Below are 23,060 nucleotides of genomic sequence, written 5' to 3'. Positions count from 1 at the left end.
GCGCTGGCCGCTTGTGTTTGTCGTATTATAGTGACCAGAATATTTTGGTGGGTTTTGACCATTGGACACTGTCGGACAAAAGCCAGCCTTGTAAATTGTCAGCTGGGGTTGTGTTTGTTTTGGTTTGTTTTTTTCACAATTTTGGAAATGTAAGAATATTTAAGACAAAACAATGAACCCTAAATTTAACAGTTGAATAACAGAGTCGATTAAACTTGTGTTTGATTCATGAGTATCTCTTCAGATCACGAACGTAAATTCTTTTTGAGTAACATCCCAAATTGCACATTCTGATAATGGCCAGGGAAATATATGATCTAAATAACCGGCCAGCCGAGGGGCATTTTTAGCAGACGTACCTGTATTTCTCATTTTACAACAATTCTGACCGCAGCCACAACTGAGCGATCACAACCCAAACTGACTCAGAGCTTCTTCTGCACAAAGTCCTACTTTTTAAGGAGAAGTTTTATGACACAAGTAAAAGTTTAGGGCCTCCCGGGAAAACATTCACCGCCAAACACACACACACAAACACACTGAGCGCATCACCCTGACCCATCTTCTCCTCCACCCCCTCCCCAATACCCAGTGAACCTGGCTCCACGGAACCATCTGTCCAGGCACTTAAAGCGGCATGTCCTGGCTTGGCCCGCTATGCAAACAGTGTAATTAACTGGCAACAGTCTGTTTCTCTCAATGAGCCCACCAACACAATCCAGGGCAGTTTGGGAGAAAGTATGAGAGCGCCATTAAGAGGAGCTTCACACGGGCAGGGCAGGGCTCTCAGGACGCTTGGCGATTAACTGGTAATAGTCTCGGTTTATGGCTTATTTTTATTAGGAAGTATTTAACGGACACGCCACTTATCTGATCGTGTCGGGGCCTGCTCTCCGCCGCCACTTGTGGCCTGTAACAGACATGCAAACAGTTTTTAGGTGGCATCACCGGGCTGCGACTGCGATACTGTCTCACCGTCCTTATTGGGGAGAATTTAATGACACAAAAGACAGTTTAGGACCCATTCGGAGCTCTAACCAACGTTAAAAAAAAAAAAAACACACACACACAAATCCATCCAGGCCGGGCATGAATCCAGGAGATGATCATCCATGCGGCGCCCCTGATTGAATCGTCTTCTTTACTGATCGCTCTCCGCTCCACACAGGTGTTAAAGCCTCATTTGTGCAGCCAGGAGGAACATTCTGACATGGTCGCCTATCAAATATTAATGGCGGCGTTTGATGAAGAAGCAGACACAGAGGAGGGGAGAGGGGTGATAGGCAGGTCATGCCTTTTGATACTATTGATCTTCGTGATACACCTGGGAGAGGGTTGTGGGGTTATCTTCGGGTGGGGGGTGCGCGAGAGGAGGTGTACAGCAGTTTGTGAAGTGAATTATCTGTGTTTGTATTAAAGAATATGGCAGACGGCTTTATCAGACCATACTCAGTGCTTTTTTTCCATTTGGAGGGCTGGGTAGAAATGTTTCGGGTGACGACGCAAGTTACAAAAACACGGCTTACAAATCTATATGCGCATTAGGTTTCTTGCATATAAAATGTGTCTTTCCCACGGCACATTTGTCGGTGGAGGATGAACAATGGCGCTCAAGCCTCAGAGTTTCCACGGGTGCTTTCTTCCGTACATAAAGTACAACAGTGACCTCGGGTTTCTGTGACCCGTTTGGATGGATGTTGGAGCTCCTGACCTCCAGCGCAGGCCCGTTATTCCCAGCTGGCCATTAGATACGGCAGATGTCGGAAAGTAGAGGGGTTTCGGCGCTTCGGGTTTGATGGTTATAGTTTCCGAGGGACGCGGACGTCACCGAAGCGGCTACAGTTTGGTTTGTGCATTTAAAAAGCTTCGGGAAGATGGCCGAGGTCAAATAAACATAGAATGGCAGATTAATGTCATCAGCCGTGCAGTTTTTTTAAGTAGTAAAGGCTTCACTTTAGCACTATGACCGAACCCGACAAAGATATCGGCATAAAGGGCCGGCTGGCTCCCCGTTGGCACGGTAACAATGCCTCTGTGGTTTAGTAGTCCTTACAGTGCACCCCTGCTGCCTCTTCCAACCCAAGGACCCCCCACCTCCACTTACACACACACACACACACACACACACTCACAGCGGCAGTACACTGTGTTCCCTCAGTCCTCCTCTGACTGACTGACATGTACACAAAAGGGGAAACTTCTTTCATCTGGAGCGCTGAGTGTTTTCCCAGATTCCCTCTGAGTGCGCTCACACCGGGCGAGCGCTCAGTCCAACAAAACCTGCCCGCACGCCACATCCAAAACAGGTGCGAGGTCACGTCCCGACAACAAATGAATACTGATCACAACAATCTACAGCAGCAAGCAGTCCCATTTTAATTATCGATTAGTCCGCGATCACGATGGATTGTTTCGTGCATAAAAAAAGTGGAAAGTGCTCGTCACGTTGTCTTCAAATTGCCTCTTTTGTCCAACCAGCAGTCCAAAACCCAAAGGATTTATTTGTCATTCATCATAAATGACAGAGAAATTCAGCAAAATCCTGACATTTAAGAATCTGTAACACAGCAGATTTAATATTTTGGTTCATAAAATGACTCAAACGATTAGTCAGTTATCAAAGCAATTTCATTTCATTTTGATCGACTGATCTAGCAGGACGATGTAATGGAAACTGTCACTGTGCATCATATGTCAAGTGAAAGAAAATGCACACTTAATATGACCAAACTCTTTGCATTTTCTAATTTAAATACATGATCTATTTGGAACTAGTCTGCTCAATCTTGTCAGAGACCAACTGTTAGTTCACTGCAGTTTCATTAGGTCACTTCACATAACAGACTGACTCACAGCAGGAATGTACCGGCTTACATGACATCAACAAATCCCCTCTTAAATATACTGTCATTTGACATTAATAATATTAAATAAAAAGAATTAAAAAAGGGCAAAAAGTATGCTGAAAATCCAGCCTCTGCCCACATAGCACAGATCAGGGTCCTCAGTTTAGAATGATTTTGAATTTTTGGTACTGCAGAAACTCCTGACTGCTCCTGTTTTAGGGTAGTTAGGAATCCTAAATGAGGTTAGCTTAGACCCTAAAGAACTGAGTTTACATTTCTAGTTAGGATTTCTTAAGACAGGTTATGAGGTTATGAGGTAGGGAAGGAACACAGCCATGAGTTCAGGAACCGCAAAGTTCACCTTGGTCCAGAAATAACACTGAGACAAAATCACTGTCACAGTGTATTTGGAGAGTTTGCTCCACACAAGCCTCATGAAATAAACAAGAATTAATTAAACCGTATTAACTGCAATACCCAATTCTGTCCACTTGAGGGAGCCATTAACTGCACTTTCTCTTCTGTCAGGCGTAATCAGAGCAATTCTAGTCATGGCTGCCGAATTAGTTATTCACAGCAAGGCACACATGGTCTGCCTGAAATTAATCATTTACCAAGGCATGTCATGGATTATTCAGTGTATTTAACAAAATGTAAACAAGTCCTTTCAGTGTATTTGTTGTATCTTGGGGTGGTTAGAGGACACATTGCGCCTCATGTCTCACTGAAGATTGGTGACTGTTTGGCCCTGAGTTGGACCTTCATGCAGTAAGGCTTAGGGGACAGCGTGACCCCATAGACGGGGGTGTAGTCCGGCCGTCCCGCATCCTCGGGCCAGATGAACTTGAACCTCCTCAGCAGAGTCACCGTGATGAGGAAGAGCTCCATACGAGCCAGACCCTCTCCGAGGCACATACGGGGACCTGAGACGTGAGATAGTTTCAATCAGCACGTCATGTATGTAATTAAAAGGAGAAAAATAGAACTGAACAAATAGGGGGATTTTTTTGGCTGCCATACCCGCAGAGAAAGGCATGAACGCTTCTGGTTTAACGAACTCTCCCTGGTCGTTGAGGAAGTTGTCAGGGTTGAACTCACGAGGGGATTTCCACTGTCCCTCCTCGTTCAGCACCGAGTTCAGATTTTGGATGATCAGTGTGCCCTTAGGAGAAACGTAACACAAGAAGGTGCTTTTATGTGATGTTGTTCAATGCACTTCCCTCGTAGATGATATATTTATACATCTGATGCTTCACGAAAGAGACAACACATTTTTGTGTTCATCATTGAACAACCAACCAACTTCCAACACCTTTCCTTTGGCTTTCTTTTGAATTCTTCTTCATATTCCTTATAATTTGAACAAAACAGTTTCAAAAAAATCTCCATCACAATTTCCCGAGGCCAAAGGTGCATCTTTGAATGTCTTCTTATGCAAAACAACTGGGCCAAAACCCAAACATCTTTAATGAGCACTCTAAAGGTGTAGTAACAGTCTTACCCTGGGCAAGGAGTATCCCATGAGCTGTGTGTCACTTGTTGTACAGTGGTAGACACTGAGAGGGACAGTGTTGGCTACCCTTTGGACTTCATGGATCACAGCCTGTAGTGAAAAAAAAAAAAAAAGAAAGAAATTTGTTTTTAATCAAACTTGGGAGGAGGTCGTAAGTCAGGCTTTACAGGAGCTCAACCACAACAGACAAGTCCGGTAAACACTGTTTAAAACCCTGTCATGAAGATTCTGACAAGTCTGATTTCTGAAAAAATAAAGAAAGCAAGAAACTAGACCACACAGTGTTGAAAAAATTCATAAAATTCACCTGCATGTAAGGCATGTTGCGTCTGTCATCGTAACTGGCATGATCCCTCTTTGCCAACACCCGGTCGATCTCCTGCTGACATCGCTCTGATAAGAGTGAAAGAGACGGACAGAGCGATGGGATAAAACCATTGAACAAGTCACTGAAACGTCAAAGAATGAGAGGAAGAACACATTACGAAAAACACACAACAAAAGGCAGAATTACAGTTTCAAAGTACAGTGGTGATTCAACAAACCTTGGATATCTGGGTGGGTCATGAGGTAAAGGAACCCAGTGAGCAGGGTGTTGGATGTGGTGTCGGTCCCGGCAAAGTGGAGATCCAGAACAAACATGGTGAGCCGATCTTCACAAAAAGAAGAGCCACCATCGCCTCTCTGGTGAGAGACGGGCGACCGTTTGAGTCTGTCTTTATCTCTCATTCAAATACACTTCATTTGAAAGACACACACCTTATCCAGTTCATCCAGATAGCAGTCGAGGAAGTCTCGCGGCTGCCCGGGGACCCTGGTGTCTTTGTGCTCAGCGATCAGACGAGTTACAAGCTTCTTACAAGTCTGAGAAAAGGGAAAAACGAGGGGAGAGTTCCAGGGGGGAGATTTGAAAATGTTCCTGCTTTAAAGCCCCGTGTTCTGGATTTGAACATTTTAGACTCTGTTGGCTCCCAGTGGAATTTAAAAAAGAATAAGTAGCACTTTAATAATGCTATTAGGGAGAAATTAGTATGAATATACCCACCTCAATGTTCTTAAACGCCTTCATGAAAGGAAGCGGCAGGTTTCGAATCATGGGAATAGAGTCATACAGCTGGAAGGAAAGATATACTGTTTTTTAAAGGCTGCATTCAGTTTTAGAGACCAAAGGAAAGACTAAACTTGTGATGCAGATAACGTCTACAACTAAAGTTAAACCTCTCCCAGATCTTTTTTTCTTTTTTTTTTAGAAATAAATATTTAAACTGTCAGTTTAAATGTTGCTTTTGCTTTGGAAACATTATTTGGCAGTCTCGATCCATCCCTATTAAAATGAAAATGAGAAAATATAGTCTCTGGCTAGCTGATGCTAATTTACTGGCAAGTCTACATTATGTCAGGTTAGCCAGCTACAGCTGAAACTGTGCAGGACTCCTGGGGCCCGCGACACAAAGCAGAAGGCAGCTGTGGCTATGGATAACACAAAATGACCCTAAAACCTGGAATATGAACAAAAATTTAAGCTGACTTATCTATTTGAGTGCCATTGAAATAATTTTTTAAAAAGTCCAGGAACACATGTTTTAACTAATTCCGCTAGCATTCAGCTAACTTTTTACTGCACTGCGAATGCTAAAATTCTAACTGTGTTCATTTAAAGCTGTGGGGAATGGAAATGTGATTAAAGAGTTGACAGAGTTGTTACATTTAACAGAATATCAGCAGTCTTTCAAGCTCTGTGTTTTATCATAGTTCTGTCATTAACATACATGGTTTTTTTTGTGTTTTGGATTCTAGAACAGTAAAATATCAGCGCTCTATACGCTTAAGACAAGACAGTATCAAATACTTAATTCCCACTGCTCCTCTCAGTAGCTAATCCTGAGCTCAGATGTAACCTTACACAAACACTTTATGACTCACCATAGCCCAGGGTCCATTAGCTATCTTGGAATTTTCTTTAAAGCACTGAACCACCACCTGGATGAAGCTGTCGTCGTAGTCGTAACGCGTGCCAAACAGAACCTGGCAGATGATGTTAGAGGCGGCGTTGTGAAACAGCACTTGAGGACCCAGGGTTGCACCTGTGACAGATGTACCGATGACGACACGGTGGGGTCAGAGCATTACCTAATAAACATGAGGTCACAGCGGGCGCAGCTACATACCAATGCTCTTTTCCAGCGTTTCCATTGTGTACTGTATCTCTCCCAGAATCCTCTGCTCCATGGACTGCTTTCCCAGACCAAAATTCCTCAAGGTCATCAGAGCAAAGCGACGGTGCTCCCTCCAGCTTGCGCCATAGTCTGCCAGAACCATTCCTATAAAAGGTGTGGGTATGGGGATATGATGCCTTTGTATCCTAAAGTGAGACTGTGTAACTTGAACTTCAACTGAACAGCAGCTACAAATATCAATTACAGCATGCTAAATGCTAACATCTACATTATGTATATAGAAACTTGCACAAACTAAGTAACGTTCAGTTGCAAAGCAAATTCTTTTTAACGTTTGCTAATATTAGCAGCCATTAGCTGCCAGTCATACCAAACCAAGCCGGGCTGTGAGAGCAAAAACCGAGTTTAGTGAGTGAGTTAGGGTACATTTGATCTATAGGAGGGGAATTATTATAAGAAGTATTATTCCTTCTTTCAGAGGTTACATAAGTTGATATTATTATACTCCGTCTCTGTCTTACCTCTCTGGGTGAGGTCACTGACAAAAATGTCTTGAGGTCGTCCAGCAAAGTCTGCAGCCTTGGTCACCATGGCCTCCTTCATGGCCTGCACGCCATTAATGACCACGGCTGGTTTGGGTCCGAGGAAGAGACTGTAGACGTTTCCGTAGGACTTCCACAGCTAGGGAAGAGTACAGCAAGAACAAACCCTTAAAATGATTATGATTCACTTGACCCAGCCAAGAATATAATTAACCTTTCAAAACACAGATACGTCCAACCTATTCCAGTATTTTAAAGTAAATTGTCTGTCCCCTCGAAATTTATGTTACAGCCTGTCACATATTCAAACAGCAAATATGTTATGGAGTCACTTGAAAACATTAGCACTGCTCAGCAAACTTTGTTCTTGCAAAGAAAAGATTTTTTCTCACAGTTTTGACGTTTTTATATGGATTCAGTAGACATTATCAGCAAACATTTCAATGAGAATTAATACCTAACATTTATAGCTAGTCAGTCATTTGGAGCATTGACACAATGCCTCAGGAATTCATAACCAGCACAATTTAATTAGGTAGCACAACGCGCTCATAGCCACTTTGGTGTAGAGCAGATTACACGCACTTAATATTCAGAAAGTGCTACACCCTCCTGGCATGAATGTGTGTGTCTGGTGATCAGCAGCATAACAATTGAAAAGCAATGTGTTAGTCCTGTTTCAGCGCTCCTACCCTGTCAAAGTCTTTCATGGGGTTGTCCAGGCTGAGGTTCAGCAGGTTCCCCAGTATGGGTAGTGGGGCTGGTCCTGGAGGAAAGTTCTTGGGTCGCTGACATTTGATAAAAAGGATAAGGAAGAGACCACAGGTCCATAGTAGGATGAAAGAAACAAACATAGTTGGATGAACTAGGCTGATTTTTTAAGGCAGCCAGCTGTTGAGCTGGTTTTAAGATGGACTCCCAGCCCTGCCTCCCCAGGCTTTTTGCATGTAAATGAGAAAGCAGCCTGTTCCACAAAGGTAAGACACGTGGAGAAAAAAAAAAAACACAACAGAACAAGCTCTGACAGGCTTTGGTTCGCCTTCTCCTTACAGCTACAGCATGCGAGCACTGTGATGTTTCACTTTCTCCCCTTCCTGCTGTTCTTCCATTGGGCAGCATAATCAGCAGCACGGGACACACCTGAGTGTGCATGCTACATGTCTGTGCATCCACATTTAAATGCAGCAACCTGCAGAGGTCACGACGACAACTACCATGTGTTTTGCAACTTTTATCGTAATTGCTAAGGGCTGCAAGAAAAGTTTACATAACCATGCACAGATATGCTTCAGGCAAAAGCCCCTCTTCAGACGAGTCCACATTCACGCTGTCCACATTCTTGCCTGACTCCAGAAAAGGACACAAACCGGTTTCAAATGGTACAAAGATGCAGAAATTTGAAACATAATGATGGATGCTATTAATTGGGATGCCCTAAAATGACCAAAAGGAAAAAAAAAACTGCTGGAGCAAATGGTGTGACATATCACTTGTCAGTAGAGTCCACTTCAGAAATGTTTAGATAATGTAGAGAACGAAACCTTCAGAAATGAACGCTTAACAGTTCTCTACCCGTTTATTGAAAGAAAGTGTCACAACCAGAATGTTTTACGAAGATACAAATACACAAAGAAGACACTTACACTCAAGTGTTGAATTCAATATACGGCAGCATTTCACATTTTGCGTCACTGGAGGGCAGCACGACTTCAAACTACAGTACTGGTGAAGCGACGACAGCACAACGGACCGGATCAAAGAAGAGTTATGATAAAGTGCTTTGAAGAGTAACATGATCTTCAGTGTCATTGCCGTTTCGACAACAATGATGAACAGCCAACACATAGAAAGATCAAGAGTCAATGAGTGAGACAAGTAGAAAACATATGGAGAGATCAAACACAGTATTTATATGCACAAGAATTTTGCCCTGGACTTCATATGTAATCATGTGCAACTATGCATGGATTCATTTGTTATTGCATTGGGAGAAGAAAAAAAGAAAATCTTAACGGATATAACTTGTCAGGAGAATAAGGCACAGATGGTTTTTGATCAAAAAATTAACGGCAATGTCAGAAAGAATTTCATGGCGACGGAGCATACGGCATTGATCATTCTGATAAAGAACAGATTCAGGACAGATTTGTTCCTATGACAACAAAAACAGCACTTACTAAATATCATTTAACACATCAACCAGCACGTTCAAGTGTAACCCAGCCCAGCTTTGACTTTTACACCACACAGTGGGTGTGAAGGAGGTGCGACACCATCAGACCTGCTGTGGTCTGACGAGAAACCCCCTGTGGTCACCCTTATGACAGTCTGGGTGCAGCACTCAGTAGATAGGTGAGATATGAGGCCGGGAGCTTTTGTTGTCGCCTTCAAAGAGACCACAAGGGGGGGGGGGGGGGGGATCAAGAGCTATCCATTTACACAGAGAACCAGCCCCTCAGCTATAGAACGGCAGATGCGACAGTGATGCCACTGATTTACTGCGGGAGTCTACTCTCAATCAGCTGCTTAACGTAGCCCGGTGGTTTCAAGAAAATGGACGGGAAAACCTGGAAACATATCTGGAATGCGTTAATTAGGCATTACAGCATCCCCACTACAGTCCGTCGACGGTTGACACGTGACACAGTGGGAGACGACCCACGTTAGTCTGAGCTGTGATCAGGGCGAAACCAAAGCTACAGCAGGCAGAGAGGAGCAGATATCCTGAAGGGCAACAGGCTGCACGGCTCCCTTACAGAGCTTCGCTGTGCTCTATTTCCAGTGACAGCGTATGTTGAGGTTTGTATTCCTCCTAAGCTCTGCGAGGCCCTGAAATAGAGTGACAAGCTGTCTCCATAAATACAGAGCCCCTATGGGGGAACATAATTGCTTTGTGAGCCTATGCTGGCTTTCGGGGGCCTTCATAGTGTCCTTCACCGCTGACTGAGGAATCCTATTTCATTCTATGAGCTGGAAAAAAAACCCCACCTTAGCCGGATTATTGTCTTTCATTTTGGCCTCTTATTCCAAAAGGTCACCCCAGGCAGTTAGCCTAGAGGGTATTGATGTTCTTTGACCCAAGCACAAAAGAGAGGGGCTCTCTGGATCCATCATGTAGAGTGACTGCGGTGGGAGGTGGGGGGCTGTACACGTGGGGCAGGTCAAGGCCTATCTTTGTTTATGGACAGCGTGTCAGGAGAGGTGGGGGTAAAAGGCAACAAGGGAAGAAACAGGTGGGCTGCCCTCTTTTAGACTTTCTCAAGGTTGCGGCTCTTCAAGGACTCTGAAGGCTAGAGTGTCCCGTCATTCTTGACTTGCTTTGTTAAGAGAGAGTTCATATCCCTGACTTGAAATTCTTGCTTCTTTGCATCACTCAGCCAGCGGCCCTCGTAGGCCATGCGAGCCGATGCTGGGATAAAATCACACCAAATGTGATCATGCCTCGTGAGTCCGAGGTGTCTGGTGAACGTGTTGCCGCTCCGGATTCTCCTCAAGTGAGAGCGCAGTCTGCATTTTAAAATGAGGTAGAGAGCATGGCAGGATGTCAGCTCAAGTAGTTGTTCCCGTTGCGAGGGTTTCTCGGTGTCTGTTTCCTATAAAACTTCCACACCTGTTCAGATTAACCCACGAATAAACCAGTCCACCTTGGTCATACCCACTCTGATCTTTTCTCTTGCCCATCATCATTGGTCTGTAGCTCTGCATTGCTTGCCAGCTCAACCAGCGTATACTGACCAACCCTCCTCGTACAGATTGCTGTTGCTGTGGAAACTTCCCCAATGGGCGCTGCTGACCCACCGGGAGATGAGCCAAGGTCCCGTCTCGGTGGAGGTGGCGGTTTGAGACGACTGCGTTTGCTGACACGAATGGATTTTGGTGTCCCCATTGGCTCTGGGGGGCAGAGAGCAACCTCACTGCCATTCCTCTCCAGAACCTCCTCTTGCGGTACAGAGTAGCCATTGTTCCCGTTGGTGTTGCACCCTGGAGCTCCTGGGGAGCATGGCAGAGAGGAGTGCTCTGGGGAGGCTGGATCCTGGCCTGAGGCAAGCAATCCCCCTCCACAAGAGCCCTTGCTGCTTTGTCTCTTCCGGAAACTCCCTGTCGGGCCGACCCCCACCTCCAGATCCTGCTGGACCAGGGAAGGGCTTGGCTCTATGGCTCTGGTGGTGCCTCCAACTGAATGGAAGCACTGCTCTTCTTCATAAATCTTCTCCACTATCATTTTCTTCCTGCTCTTCTGCATCACAGAGCGCTTGATGGCGCAGACAAAGTCCACCACATTTAGGAAAAGGGACAGAGCAGCCACACCGAGCATGAAGTTGAGCATCACAGTCTTCTCAGTGGGCCTGGAGATGTAGCAGTCCACCTGGGTTGTGCATGGTGAATGCTGGCACAGGAACCTCCTGGGGACGTAGAAACCAAAAAGATAGTAGTTAGCTGCCCCGAACCCTGCCTCCAGCAAGGTTCTGAACATCAGATGGAGGATGTAGGCTCCTGTGAAGCACCGGGCCCACCCTCTCTCAGCCACCATCTTGTTTACGGATGTTTTGCAGAACGGCTCCTGGTGGAGGTTGAACAGCGGCGAGGCTTTGACGTGACCCGACGAGCTGGGTTCCGCGGTGAGGCCATTCGAGACCTTGTGGACCACGTAGATGATAAAGATGACGTAGGGGAGGCACAAGGTGACGAGCTGCACCAGCCAGAAGCGGAAAAGAGAGACGGGGGAGAAAAGATCGAAGCAAACGTTGGCACAGCCGGGTTGAATGGTGTTACACACAAATCGCTCCTGCTCGTCCTGGTAGAGAGGATAACCAGCAAAGAGGAGGATGAGGATACGGAGGAAGACCATCACAATGAGCCACACCTTCCCTGAAAAATAAGCACACCGGTGTTAAACTTGTGCTTAAGGCAAATTTCGCAAAGAACTCAAAAATCAGCCAAAAGCGCGTTTGAGATTATCCCTTGAGGTTTATACATCTGCAGGAAAGCCAAAATACATTACTGCACACATGCTACAGAGCTTTATCAGGGAAGTCAACTCACCCATCAAAGTGATGCTGTGATTGACAGAGATAAAGATGACCTCGGAAGCGCTTCCCGCCATGCTTGCTGTGCCCAAGAACCTCCAAAATCTTCTAGTCCTCAAAGTCCAGGCCACAAGGTAAACCCTTAATCCAGTAGCTCACTCCCCGTCAAGCCACTCCTCTACCCCTCTAAGAGGCTTCCAGTAGCACAATCACCTTCAGGTTGATGGAGAAAAAGTTCCCTGACTCTTTCTCCCTCTCTCTTAGAGGGAGTACATGCCGGGTTCTGGTTGGTAAAATCCAATTTGATCCATTTGAGTCACAGGAGGGGAAACCACACAAATTACCTCTTCCTCTGTCTCCCTTCAGAAGGCTGTCTGTCCAGAGACAACAGAAGACAGGAGTGAGCCCCATTGTGGGTCTATTCTTAACACACTTCCAAAGGCACGTCCCAATCCTGGCATTGCGGAGATATTTTGGTGCTGCTGGTCGTCCTTACAGGAGAGTAACAAGCCTCCTGGCTTACTCACTCTAAATTGCTGTATTAAGTTCTCAAGCACAATGGCAAGCGTGTTCGAACTGGCTGCTCCATACAAATACAAGCACTTACCGCCGCATCTTCCAGTAATGAATCAAGGGAACATGTAGATACGCAGACTGTGGATTACCTCCCATGAAATGTAAGTAGGCTGTAAAGTGTATTTTCCCACAGCTGATGCCAGTTTATGGCTGATAAGAGCCCACTGTGCAGTCGTTTATTATGGGTAGGAAGCAGAACCATGTTTAATCATTAATCTAAAGTAAAAGAGAAATTCTCATGATTTATGCCGCTCATTTTTAAAAAACAAAAGCAGATTAATTATAAACTTAAAATCAATGTATCTTCTGTACTCAAACTCACACTCACAGTGCAGATGTCCCTCATAAAGAATGACATCAGTTCATTTCTCACATGCTGCATCCACCCTCGCTCATGGACAAGGTCTCTGGTGGGACACATGGCTAAAGCCCAGCTTGGCTCATAATCACTACAGATGAATGGTCATTAGCACTTCCACAGTGACTCACAGTAAGAATCCCACATGGCTCATTTTGAATGGATGGCAAGGCTGTATGCAAAATGTAAATGATTCTGTCATAGACAGTGTGTGATGTCAAACTCTGGGGGCACATTGCACCTTTAAACGGGCACTGTAGCACTGCCATTCCATGTGAAGGACCGATGGATTTTGTTGGAAACTATGAAAGTGTGAAGAGGGTGATGAACAGTGAACCCAGTGAGGGCAGAGTTTAATTAACAGCAGTAATGATATGCCACTATTATCTGTTTAATAAAACTCCAAGAAGTTTTTGTCAAAAAACAACTTAAGACTGAAGCTGAACTAAAACCCCAAAATGAAGTTTACAGCCCAACAGCAACCTGAAACTCTCACTCTCACACGAAGCCAGACGTGTGATTTGTACGTAAGCCGCATCAAAGTCAAAAGAGATGCTGCAATCATTTCTGTAAAGCATCTGAGCCGTAGTTTATTCTCAGAGGGGAATATCTGCCATTCAGTTGGAGGATTATTATGTCTGTGATAGAGCATGAGTGACCTTCGTGGCAGTGTTCGAGGCCATGTTGGCAAAACGTTTTTTCACCATCTTCCCCTTCTTGTTGTGCCATTTCCACACATGCCAACTATTCTATTTCAATTTTAGACTTTGCCATTTCCCACCAGCTTGTACTCGGGAGTTTTTTTTATGTCGTGCTTAAAAAGAACATCCCTCGTATCAATGCACCGGTGTGACACAAACATCCCAGCTGCACCCAAGGGCATGAAGACAATGGTTAAATAAAGTGATGCGCAGCGAAAGACTCGTTCTTTTCACAGGTTTTTGTCTCTCTCAAGCTCTTTGTGTCTTTGTCACACTGTTCATGATGATGAATTCATCACCGGAGGACCGCAGAAAATCCTTTGAGACTTCACAGGATTTATAGGGCCTTTTTTTCCGTCAGCACCAGTGCAACACCGCGGCGCTGCAGTCTTAAGACACGTTGTCATTATATTAATGGTACAACGTGTAAGAATTTAAAACACAGAACTTTTAACTCCCCTCCCGCTTCACCTGTCCCCTGTCCCCACCTGAACCCTCCATGCCTTTGTCATCTGGTCGGAGCCCTTCTAAATCACCTCGATGCTGTAGACGCTGTCATCACACGGGCCTCCGTCAGCCTCAGAGGCTGTGGACTGGTGGCCACATGTTTAACTGAGCTGACAGCAGCTATTTTTTGGGGGGGTTTGAATTTGACAGGTTGCCAGTGTGAAAATGTGAAATGTGATATGATAGTAGGCGTAGATTCGACGCTGCAGTTCTGTGCTGTTTTCAAGCTGATTGTTTTGAGTTTGGCCATACCACTATCACTGACCTAGTTTCCAGCAGGCAGGAATACGTTTTCAGAAAACTGTTCACTGTCTGTCCAGCCCCAAACATAGTGGAGATTTTCTGATGGAGACAAAAATTTGCCAAGAGGCCAGAAACACAACACAGCACAACAAAGATGCTCCATGTCTGCTGGAGGTGTGTGAAATTGCAAACAATTTGTTTGCCTGATATGCGCATTATGGGCTGTTTCTGATAACACTATTGGGCATTTAAAAATTCCAATATCAACTTTATTGACCGATATACACATATTTGTTTGCAGTGATCCCTCAGCTGTGTTCGTCTCTATATATATATATACACATTCTAATATTTATGATGGAGGAAGATTAACAACACACTATTCTCATCTTGATAGGAGATGAGTGCACTGAAACAGCAAACTTAACTGTAATTGTAGTCATTTAAATTTACCCCAAGCATGTTTTTTCTGAGAGTTTACATGGGCCGACATGAATATTTATGTGAAAGGCCAATATCTGACCATCGATATATTGTTCGGGCTCTACTAAAACGGCTAGCTCCAAAAATATTTTCCATAATGCTGGATATTAAGCATCTCTAACACAATGATTTAAACATGGCTAAGCAATAACACCTAATTTGAACTGATATGTACACTGAGGTATAAGAGGGTCTCTCTTTATCAGGCTTTTAGACAAAGTGCAATATGCTCTGCACGCACGACTGGGTTCGGTACCGCTCGACTGCGTTGGCGCCACGCAAGCCATTGGAAATAATGGGTTTCAGAGCACAGCGGTGCTGTTGTCGCATCGTGTCTGTGCTTCTTTTTGTCTCCGACTGGGAAATTCCACCACATGGCGTCGATCTCTCCATGGAATGCATTGATTTTCAGGTGTTTACTCACACTTTGAGTTGAAAGTGTTTGGTTTCTTAATACTAAGGGATCAATAGGTGCACAAGGATATACAACATGGCATGATGGGGGGGGGGGAGCCTTAAGACACAATGTCAGTTGAGAGAAAATAAGTGTTACCATTGGCCTTCTGTTCTGTTCCAACTGTTAGAAACAATAAATGGTCTTGACACATGAAGCCCCTCTTGTGTAAAGCTGTCTGTAGAACATCAAAGTCTCGCCTCCTCTTAGAGGCAATATCCTCAGCGAGACACAGAACTCAGTCCCTATTGTTTGATACAATCTTTTAGCCTACAAGTCATCTCTAACCATCCTTAACCCCCTGAAACCATCTACGAAGTGGGCGAGGAGCGATAAGACGGCGTCTAGACCCCACTGCATGCAGAATAAAGATGGAAGCCACTTCAGTCCTGAGAGACGGGAAATGAACTTGACAGCCAACCAAAAGATGAGAGACTGTGAACTGCGGCGCTCAATAAACCAAGAGATGTGTTTTTCAAAGGTGAGTTTGTTTGTTCCGCGTACAGTATTTCAAAAGGAAGTCCTTGATGTAGCAGTTGCTCCCTTTAAAGCTCGCGGCAACCTCTTCGTTGCACAGAATTGACTTGTATGGCAATTACCAGAGCGACGATTGAAATGCAAATCAGGGCTAATACGCAGGATTAAATGTGTCCCTAGTAATCTCTGCATTACCACTCACTCTAAGCCATTTAAATGGTTCTTTCTGGGAGAAGAAAAACCCAGCCTAGTCACATCAGTTGTACAATACATTACATATTGAAATATTGTGATAGCAGTGTGGGAAGAACTCACCACCATGATACCACCATGATCGATGTGTGTGTGTGCGTTTCTATTACCTCTTCCACTTTGTGCGAATTGATCCTTTAGATGAAACAAGAGACACGCTGGATTTATTGCAAGGTTTTAAAGTTTAATTCTTGCACAGGGTTTTCTAAACATTGCTTTAGAAGAGAAGAACTGGGAGCAGTTTCTATAAATCATGGTTTAAATCATACAGAGAGAACAGAGAGAGATCTGAGTTTGGCAAACTGAGAACATAGACAGAATGACTGACTCGCTGAAAACAAAATAATACGATGGCAATAACAACAGAATACAGTACAACTTGTTGAAAATATCAATCAATGAGAAAACGGTCACAGCAGTTGACTGATGTTAGCACAGGAAAATCGTCATGACCAAAGCTGAATCGGTGAAATCCAAAACAATTGTCGCTAAAGAGAGGAAGAGGAAAAAAAACTCAAGAGAAAAGTAAAACTCTATGCAGAGGTAGAGTTCAGTGCACAAGGCTATGACGCACACCTAACCAGCCGACAGGACGCCACAGGCCCAAGCTGTTTGCTGTTGGAGTCAATGTTCCACCTCAGGACTCACCATAAGTTGACCACATGGCGTCAACGCTTGCACCTCCGTGTCCAGAAAATACCAGACTTGGGCTGTATGCGCACACACATACAATAAATAGGATATACAATCTTTGAATATCTCAAAACATTTTTGAACTCACAACAGCAACTCCAGTAACGTTTCTTTCCTAAAGACAAATTATTTTGCACCTTATTTCTCACTCATTCGAAGCACCGTGCAGAACAACAGCTCTCCTTCCAAAGTCCCCGACTACCTTTTCATAAACTTCATGTGCAAGAGGGCTGGGTCCGAGCAACACGCCGGACAGGATCGTCCTTCATTTGCTCCATGACTTTGGTACAGTTCTGTCCCTTTCTCACACCTGCTGCTCAGACTGACTGACTGAACTTGAATCTCAGACGTGGAAGTTGCCAATGAATCAGTTTGGACCTTTCACCAACCTTTTTGTGTTACGAAGAAAAAAGCAATAAAAAACGATCCATTTGTGCCTTTATCAGACATTTCCAGGTTACGTCATGATATTTTTAAGAATGCAGTTAACTGCCTATTTTAATGATGTAGTGGAGGAAAATGGGAATCCAGTTGATCATAAGGCAAACGACCACTATTAAAAGGTTTATATAATAGAAGCATTACTTCACACTTTTATCAAGAGTGTGAACACTTGAATGAATAAACCAGTCGACTCAATGATTTAAGTGTTCCGTCTACATCATCCCTGTATATTGTCTCGTTTCTGATTTGAGAAATGGAAAGAAATGGAAGGATTTGTTCATGAAAAAAAGAGTTTTCACTTATGTCCAGTAAATGCAAGACACTACAGAGTCCCAAAACAGACAAAATGTTGTAAATGTGTTGATTGAACACATTAATGAATAATTTTAGAGTAAGGTTAAACAAAAAAAGAGTAGACTTTTCGTCTATTCTTCAGTTGGTAATAAATAGAAACCATTTATACTGATCCTTTACCATTAATCAATTGAGCTAACTGAAAACTATTTTTTTTACTTGTCTACTTAGCTTTCATAAACTAATTTCTCAGCTCGAGGTACTGCAACGCAAAAAATCCCATTTACTCGAAATACATTTTCCCAAAAGATAACCATTATAAAAGAGACTTCTGTTAAACTGTTAACAAGGAACCCTTACCTTGCAAACGAGGTTGATTATTACTATTGAGGTTTTATATTTACTTATTTTACAAAATTTTGTCAGCTGTGGGGCTCCATAAAAAAGAAGAAATCTGGCAATGCTTCCACACAGTAGGGTTAAAAATATATATATATATATATTACAAATCATACAATAAGCCTGAATTGTCTTGTATTATCTATATACCATATACAGTATGTAACACATAAAAACCTGGCATTTTCTGAAGTGAGAAAACATCGTAACAAGAGAACAGACAAAAAATCTTAAGTGGTGTCTCCCATTTAAATCTTAATACTTTGTCTTTACTTGATTTGTCATCGGAACAAGGAGTCAAACTTATTAACCGTCCCCCTCGTGTACAGTAAAAACTGATCCAATATAAATATTCTACCATCATTCTGTTTTTTTTTTTACAGTATGAATTCAGTCTGTAGATTTTGCACACTGGCGCTGTATTTACACTGTACAGAGACAATTTAGCACAATGTATACAATCTGTCTTTTTGTATGCAGTGTTTGAATCGTCACTTAATGCTTTTTTTCATTCATTTTGCTCTTTTCCAAAACGCCAAAAAACAACCCTGAAGAGTCATGCTTTCAGTGGCTCCTACATGTCAATATACCATTTGTGCTATTTCTTTGTATGCTGGAAGAACCGTACAAAATGTTAAGGAAGAAAAAAAAAAATACTTCAGTTATTTGTTCTATTCCACCAGTAGAAAGGGGGAGAAGTGTTAAACTAGCTTATTACAGGCACCACAGGTCAGGACAATGGCAGTGAATTAAGTACAACATAAGCTCTACAGTATGTCACACATCTGACCAAGAGCAGTGATTTTTCCAGTAAGTCTTCTCCCAAGTATGCATGCTTCATCGTATTTTAATCACTACAACAAAGCAATGCATGAGTATTGCTTTAAGTGAAGAGCTGTATATGAGAAGCTGTTCTCTAACTGGAACAGAAACATTTGAATTCCCAGGGCCTGTCAAAGCGCAGCTGAGCTGAACACCGACTTTAACATTGGAAAAACAATGTTAGCTCTCTTCAGTTAAATGGCCACAATGTAAATGAATACTCGGAGGGATATTTTTGTCGGGAGAGTGAACGATATGTAGTCCAGTTAAATGCATCAGCTGTACACTCCGGTGAGCAGTGGAATGTACGTGTCTTTTATTTGTCGATCTGCTTAGCAGAGGTTTTGGCTGGATGGGAATGCAAAAGAACAGATAAACACCAACAAAACACTGACACAAATTGAGGAATTGAGCATTTTAAAATTTAAAAATGTGCCTGTTCGCTGTCAAAAATCATCTCCTGCCTCAGCTAAGAAACTGAAGCAGGAGATTAACATGAAAGGAATGTACACGACTTCCCTCAATCAACTGCACAAGCCAGTCCAGCCTCAGAGGGAATTATGGAACGCTGTCGCTGCTTCGCATTCAGCATGCTCCTATCTTCTTTTGCCAACTTCACACAGTCTCTCGTGTTGTCAGCTGTATTTCAGTTTGTCCCCTTTTTTCTTCTGCAGTCAAGGTCGTCATCCCGACAACGTTCAATCACATACTTCAGTTTGGTTCAGCTCAGCTCTGTTTGGTTCAGTGCAGGCAGCGAGTGGGACTTCTTTTATGTACAACGACCAGAGAGGGTGCAATCTCACTTAAAAGTGCAAGATTGTGTGAGTGTGTGTGTGTGTATGTGTGTACATGTGTGTGTATTCCAGACAGACCCACTGATCCACAGGACTGCTGCCCACCTGGTTTGCCTGCTTACCAGGCAGAAAACGCAGTACAGTATTGTCTGACAGACTCCGTGCCGCAGGCAGCCAGTGTTAGGAGATGATGGCTGGACACCACCGCACCACAGTCAGGTTGTCTGCGCTCACTGACCGTTTCTTGGCTTGTTTCCTCAAGTCCTTGTATGTGTCATCACACAACCGCGAGATGGCCTAAAGAGAAAACACAGCAGGAATAAGATGGAGATGGCCTGTAACTCTATTATGACTCTTCCTGTCAAAACTGAAGATAATGTTAAACTAAATCTAAGCATTCAAAACATGATGATAGGGTAAACTAAAACCTGAAGTGATTATCAGCAAAACACATTCATTAAAGTAAGTGTTATGGCTTTCATGTTGTCTGATGAGACGTCTTCTTAGGACTGTGTAGGCATCTACAAACCTTGGTTAATTAGCATGACGCTTTCTCACTTGATAGTTTTGTGAGTGTCGGAGATCTTAGCCTGTTTTTATTGGTGTAGGCAGTTTCGTGACACCACATAAATCACAAATTAGGCTCTGGGGTACTTCACCAGCACATTACTCCAGTAACACCAGCAGACATTTTGACTTGTCATGGCAAGAAAAGCAAAGGTGAGCGAATAACATAAACAAATGGCTCAGATTCATTAAGTGTATACCAACTGCCCTGACACAGGCAAAAGTAAATGTTATGCAGACATTGATTTAATGCTTTTCTTGCCATGACAAGGTTTGCTTTGGTCAAACAGAGAATTTTTGGGATGGAGCAAATAAAGGAAGGCAATGATGCATTGCTTATCGCTGCTAAGATTTGTTTAAAAAAGTAACCACATTAGTCGCACATAGGGAGGGAGACAGATGTTGAGGCGGTGAAGCTAATTACTCATCAAAACAGCACAACACTCTGTCCTTCACCCAGCAGACGATCTCCAGTCTGTGTTTCGTGTGCATGTGTGCGGTGCCTTCAAAATACTAATTAGTGGGCTGGCCTCAGTTGACTGTATTCCACATCCTCAGGCCGCAATAAACTGGGCTTGGATTTCAAGATTTTTTCTCTTTTTTTCCGAATGACCTGAGCTCCACATCAAAATCCAATCTTGGGTGGGTGTGTGCGACTCACCTCTAGTTTCTGGGCTTTGTCCCTGCTGAGGGGTTCCAGGGGAAAGCTGAGGTTGTTGGCCTCGGCCAGTGAGCGCAGGTCAAAGTAATACTTGGCGTAGACGCTGGATGGAACATTGATGTTGAACTGCAGCAGCTCCAGGAACTGACGCTCCAGCTCATTCCTTTTGTGAGAGAGAGAGAGAGAGAGAGGGAGAGTATGTGTGAGTTGATAAAAGAAAATCTGATATCTCAGTGGGGATTAGAAATGAAGTTAGTTAGATCAAATTCAAATAAATTCTGTACTGAGAGCCTGAGGAGGATACAGAGAGACAGGGAGTACTCATTAGACCATCCTGGCAAATCCATCACCTTACACAGACTGTGGGTGTTATTTTCACATGCACAGTGCCAATACACATATACTGAGTAAATCCCTCGTACACCCACCAAACATAAGCCTTCCTTCATCCTCAGAACGAGAGATATCTAAGCAAAAGGGCTCTGAGCATGATGTGTAAGAAAGCGTATTAATCCCACATCCTGAAAATGCTATTGTCATGCATTGCTCGATGCTGCATGGCTCTGTGATCCCTTCTGCAGCGCGTTGACAGACGCTTTCATCTGTTTATCTTCAGTCATGACTGACTCTTTCTGCATTGTAACCTGCATAAGAAGCACTATCCATCTCCTCTTCCTAGCCTTTGTTCCCCACCCACGCACATTTACAGGCATGCAGCAACAGACAAGCTAAATTTAGACTCCGCTGTAGCCAAACTGCCTAATAACGCTGCTTCTTTTTTATCTCTCTGTGGCACTCATTCAGCTATTCTCATCCATTTCTTTTCTGCCTTTCTCCACTCCTCATAATTTTCCCCAGACTCCCCTGCAGTTATTTCTCAGTCACTTCAGTCTGTTGAAGGGTGGAAAGGGGAGTTAAGCCGGCAAGATTCCCCAGCACGGATTTTTAAAAAAGACTGAAGTTGATTTACTGAGGAAATCTCTGGTCAAGCACTGTCCTGTAAAACTGTCTTATGGGAGCACAGCAGAAGTACATGCTGGGCTCCTCTCGCTGGAGAGAGTCCCAAACAGGTGGATTACAGCCACAGCTCTGTAAAATCTGAGCCCAAGGACAAGAATATCCAGCCAGTGTGAATGCAGCAGTGGTCAGAGGCCACAGCAGCGGCAACACGTCTGCAGCATCATGTTCCCCCTTAGAATAAGCTCGCAAAGATTCCTGTGGATTTGAGCCGGATGTGGTATATAGGACAGAGTGGTGGGTCCTCATGCTCAAGATGCTTCTTCCCTGTTTCACACATGGCAATGGTGATTTAATTTGTAATCAAAGATGATGCTGTCAAAATGTGCCATGCATTCGTAGTTTAACCCTGAAAAAATATCCAACTTATTGCTCCAGGAACATTACTATTAAACTTATTATCCATGCATCTTTAATTGTCAGAATGTTAGGAACTCATAAACCAGCTGAAATATAAAGGTTCCTCATTGGGAAAGATAGTTCCATTGGTATATGCATAAATCTTGTTCTAACAAAGGGTAGACAACATTAGGGGATGACACTTCATCCTAAGGCTGAGTTGTATTTAACTGAGCCAACCTGCATTGCCGCCTTTTTTGGGACCAATCCAACAGGCACAACAAATGACAGTGAAGGGTGTCAGACAAATTGGCCAGAGGTCGCTCTAAACATGTCCAGACCACCATACATGCAATTCTCAACACCTCTTGAACCTGGCCCTAGTCTACACACAGACTATTCTCAGCATGGAAGACCATAAAAGTGAGTTCCTTAATGGGAGTGCAGACAGGTACGGTAGTTAAGAGGAATCGCTGAGATCAAGTCAGGTCCTTACAGCTGAGAGAATCAACAGAAAAACAAATTGATTTATGGCCAACAGCATTTTAAAGGAAAAATGCCAAAGAATTAACAGTCTCTCCAAATATGAACATTTGCTGTCTTTTTTTTAGAACTACACTACACTGCGGAACAACCAGAAAAACAAACTATGAAAATATGCTTCAATATGATCTCTAATACTAAGTATACTTGAGAGAAGCTGGCGGAACTGCAGCTTCCAAAGGAAAGGCAAAGAAGTCAATTCAATCGATTGGTGAAGTCAGCTCGTTCCACAACATTCCGTATTGTTTTTCCAACTATGCATCTGTTGTGAAACACATTTCTGGAAATTCTATCATTAAAACATGTATATGAAATATTATCTTAGTCTTTA

General features: G+C 43.5%; 3 protein-coding genes across 8 annotated transcripts in view; all 3 read right to left on the bottom strand.

Moving 5' to 3' along the window:
* Positions 1–2,610: 2,610 nt before the first annotated feature.
* Positions 2,611–8,196, bottom strand: LOC115570444 (cytochrome P450 2F2-like). Of its 3 annotated transcripts, XM_030399049.1 has the most exons (11): positions 7,771–8,194; positions 7,058–7,217; positions 6,528–6,680; positions 6,283–6,443; positions 5,405–5,473; positions 5,119–5,223; positions 4,905–5,043; positions 4,667–4,752; positions 4,348–4,449; positions 3,867–4,008; positions 2,611–3,769 (listed from the first exon to the last, which is right to left on the bottom strand). In XM_030399049.1, the coding sequence occupies exons 1-11, from the start codon at positions 7,930–7,932 to the stop codon at positions 3,561–3,563; spliced, it is 1,488 nt and encodes a 495-aa protein (XP_030254909.1). In that variant the 5' UTR covers positions 7,933–8,194; the 3' UTR covers positions 2,611–3,560. The 3 variants fall into 3 exon arrangements, with proteins under 3 accessions (XP_030254909.1, XP_030254910.1, XP_030254911.1); XM_030399050.1 differs by lacking the exon at positions 5,405–5,473 and having other exon boundaries at positions 7,771–8,196; XM_030399051.1 differs by lacking the exon at positions 5,119–5,223 and having other exon boundaries at positions 7,771–8,195.
* Positions 8,197–8,547: 351 nt separating this feature from the next.
* On the bottom strand, positions 8,548–12,514 carry gjd4 (gap junction protein delta 4). Its single transcript, XM_030397817.1, has 2 exons — positions 12,122–12,514; positions 8,548–11,947 (listed from the first exon to the last, which is right to left on the bottom strand). The coding sequence occupies exons 1-2, from the start codon at positions 12,180–12,182 to the stop codon at positions 10,728–10,730; spliced, it is 1,281 nt and encodes a 426-aa protein (XP_030253677.1). The 5' UTR covers positions 12,183–12,514; the 3' UTR covers positions 8,548–10,727.
* A 3,805-nt stretch (positions 12,515–16,319) lies between these two features.
* The window catches only part of ccny (cyclin Y), a 41,037-nt gene continuing 34,296 nt past the window's right edge, over positions 16,320–23,060 (bottom strand). For all 4 annotated transcript variants that reach the window (XM_030398512.1, XM_030398514.1, XM_030398513.1 and 1 more), the window contains 2 exons: positions 20,831–20,993; positions 16,320–19,899 (listed from right to left, as the gene is read on the bottom strand). In XM_030398512.1, the coding sequence (XP_030254372.1) occupies positions 19,783–19,899; positions 20,831–20,993 (280 nt within the window). In that variant the 3' untranslated portion in view covers positions 16,320–19,782. The remainder of the gene's footprint in view (positions 19,900–20,830; positions 20,994–23,060) is intronic.

This window comes from Sparus aurata, chromosome 19 (assembly GCF_900880675.1).
Source record: "Sparus aurata chromosome 19, fSpaAur1.1, whole genome shotgun sequence".
NCBI lineage: Eukaryota > Metazoa > Chordata > Actinopteri > Spariformes > Sparidae > Sparus > Sparus aurata.
Note: the sequence above shows the minus strand (reverse complement) of the source record. Positions and strands in the feature narration are given on the sequence as shown.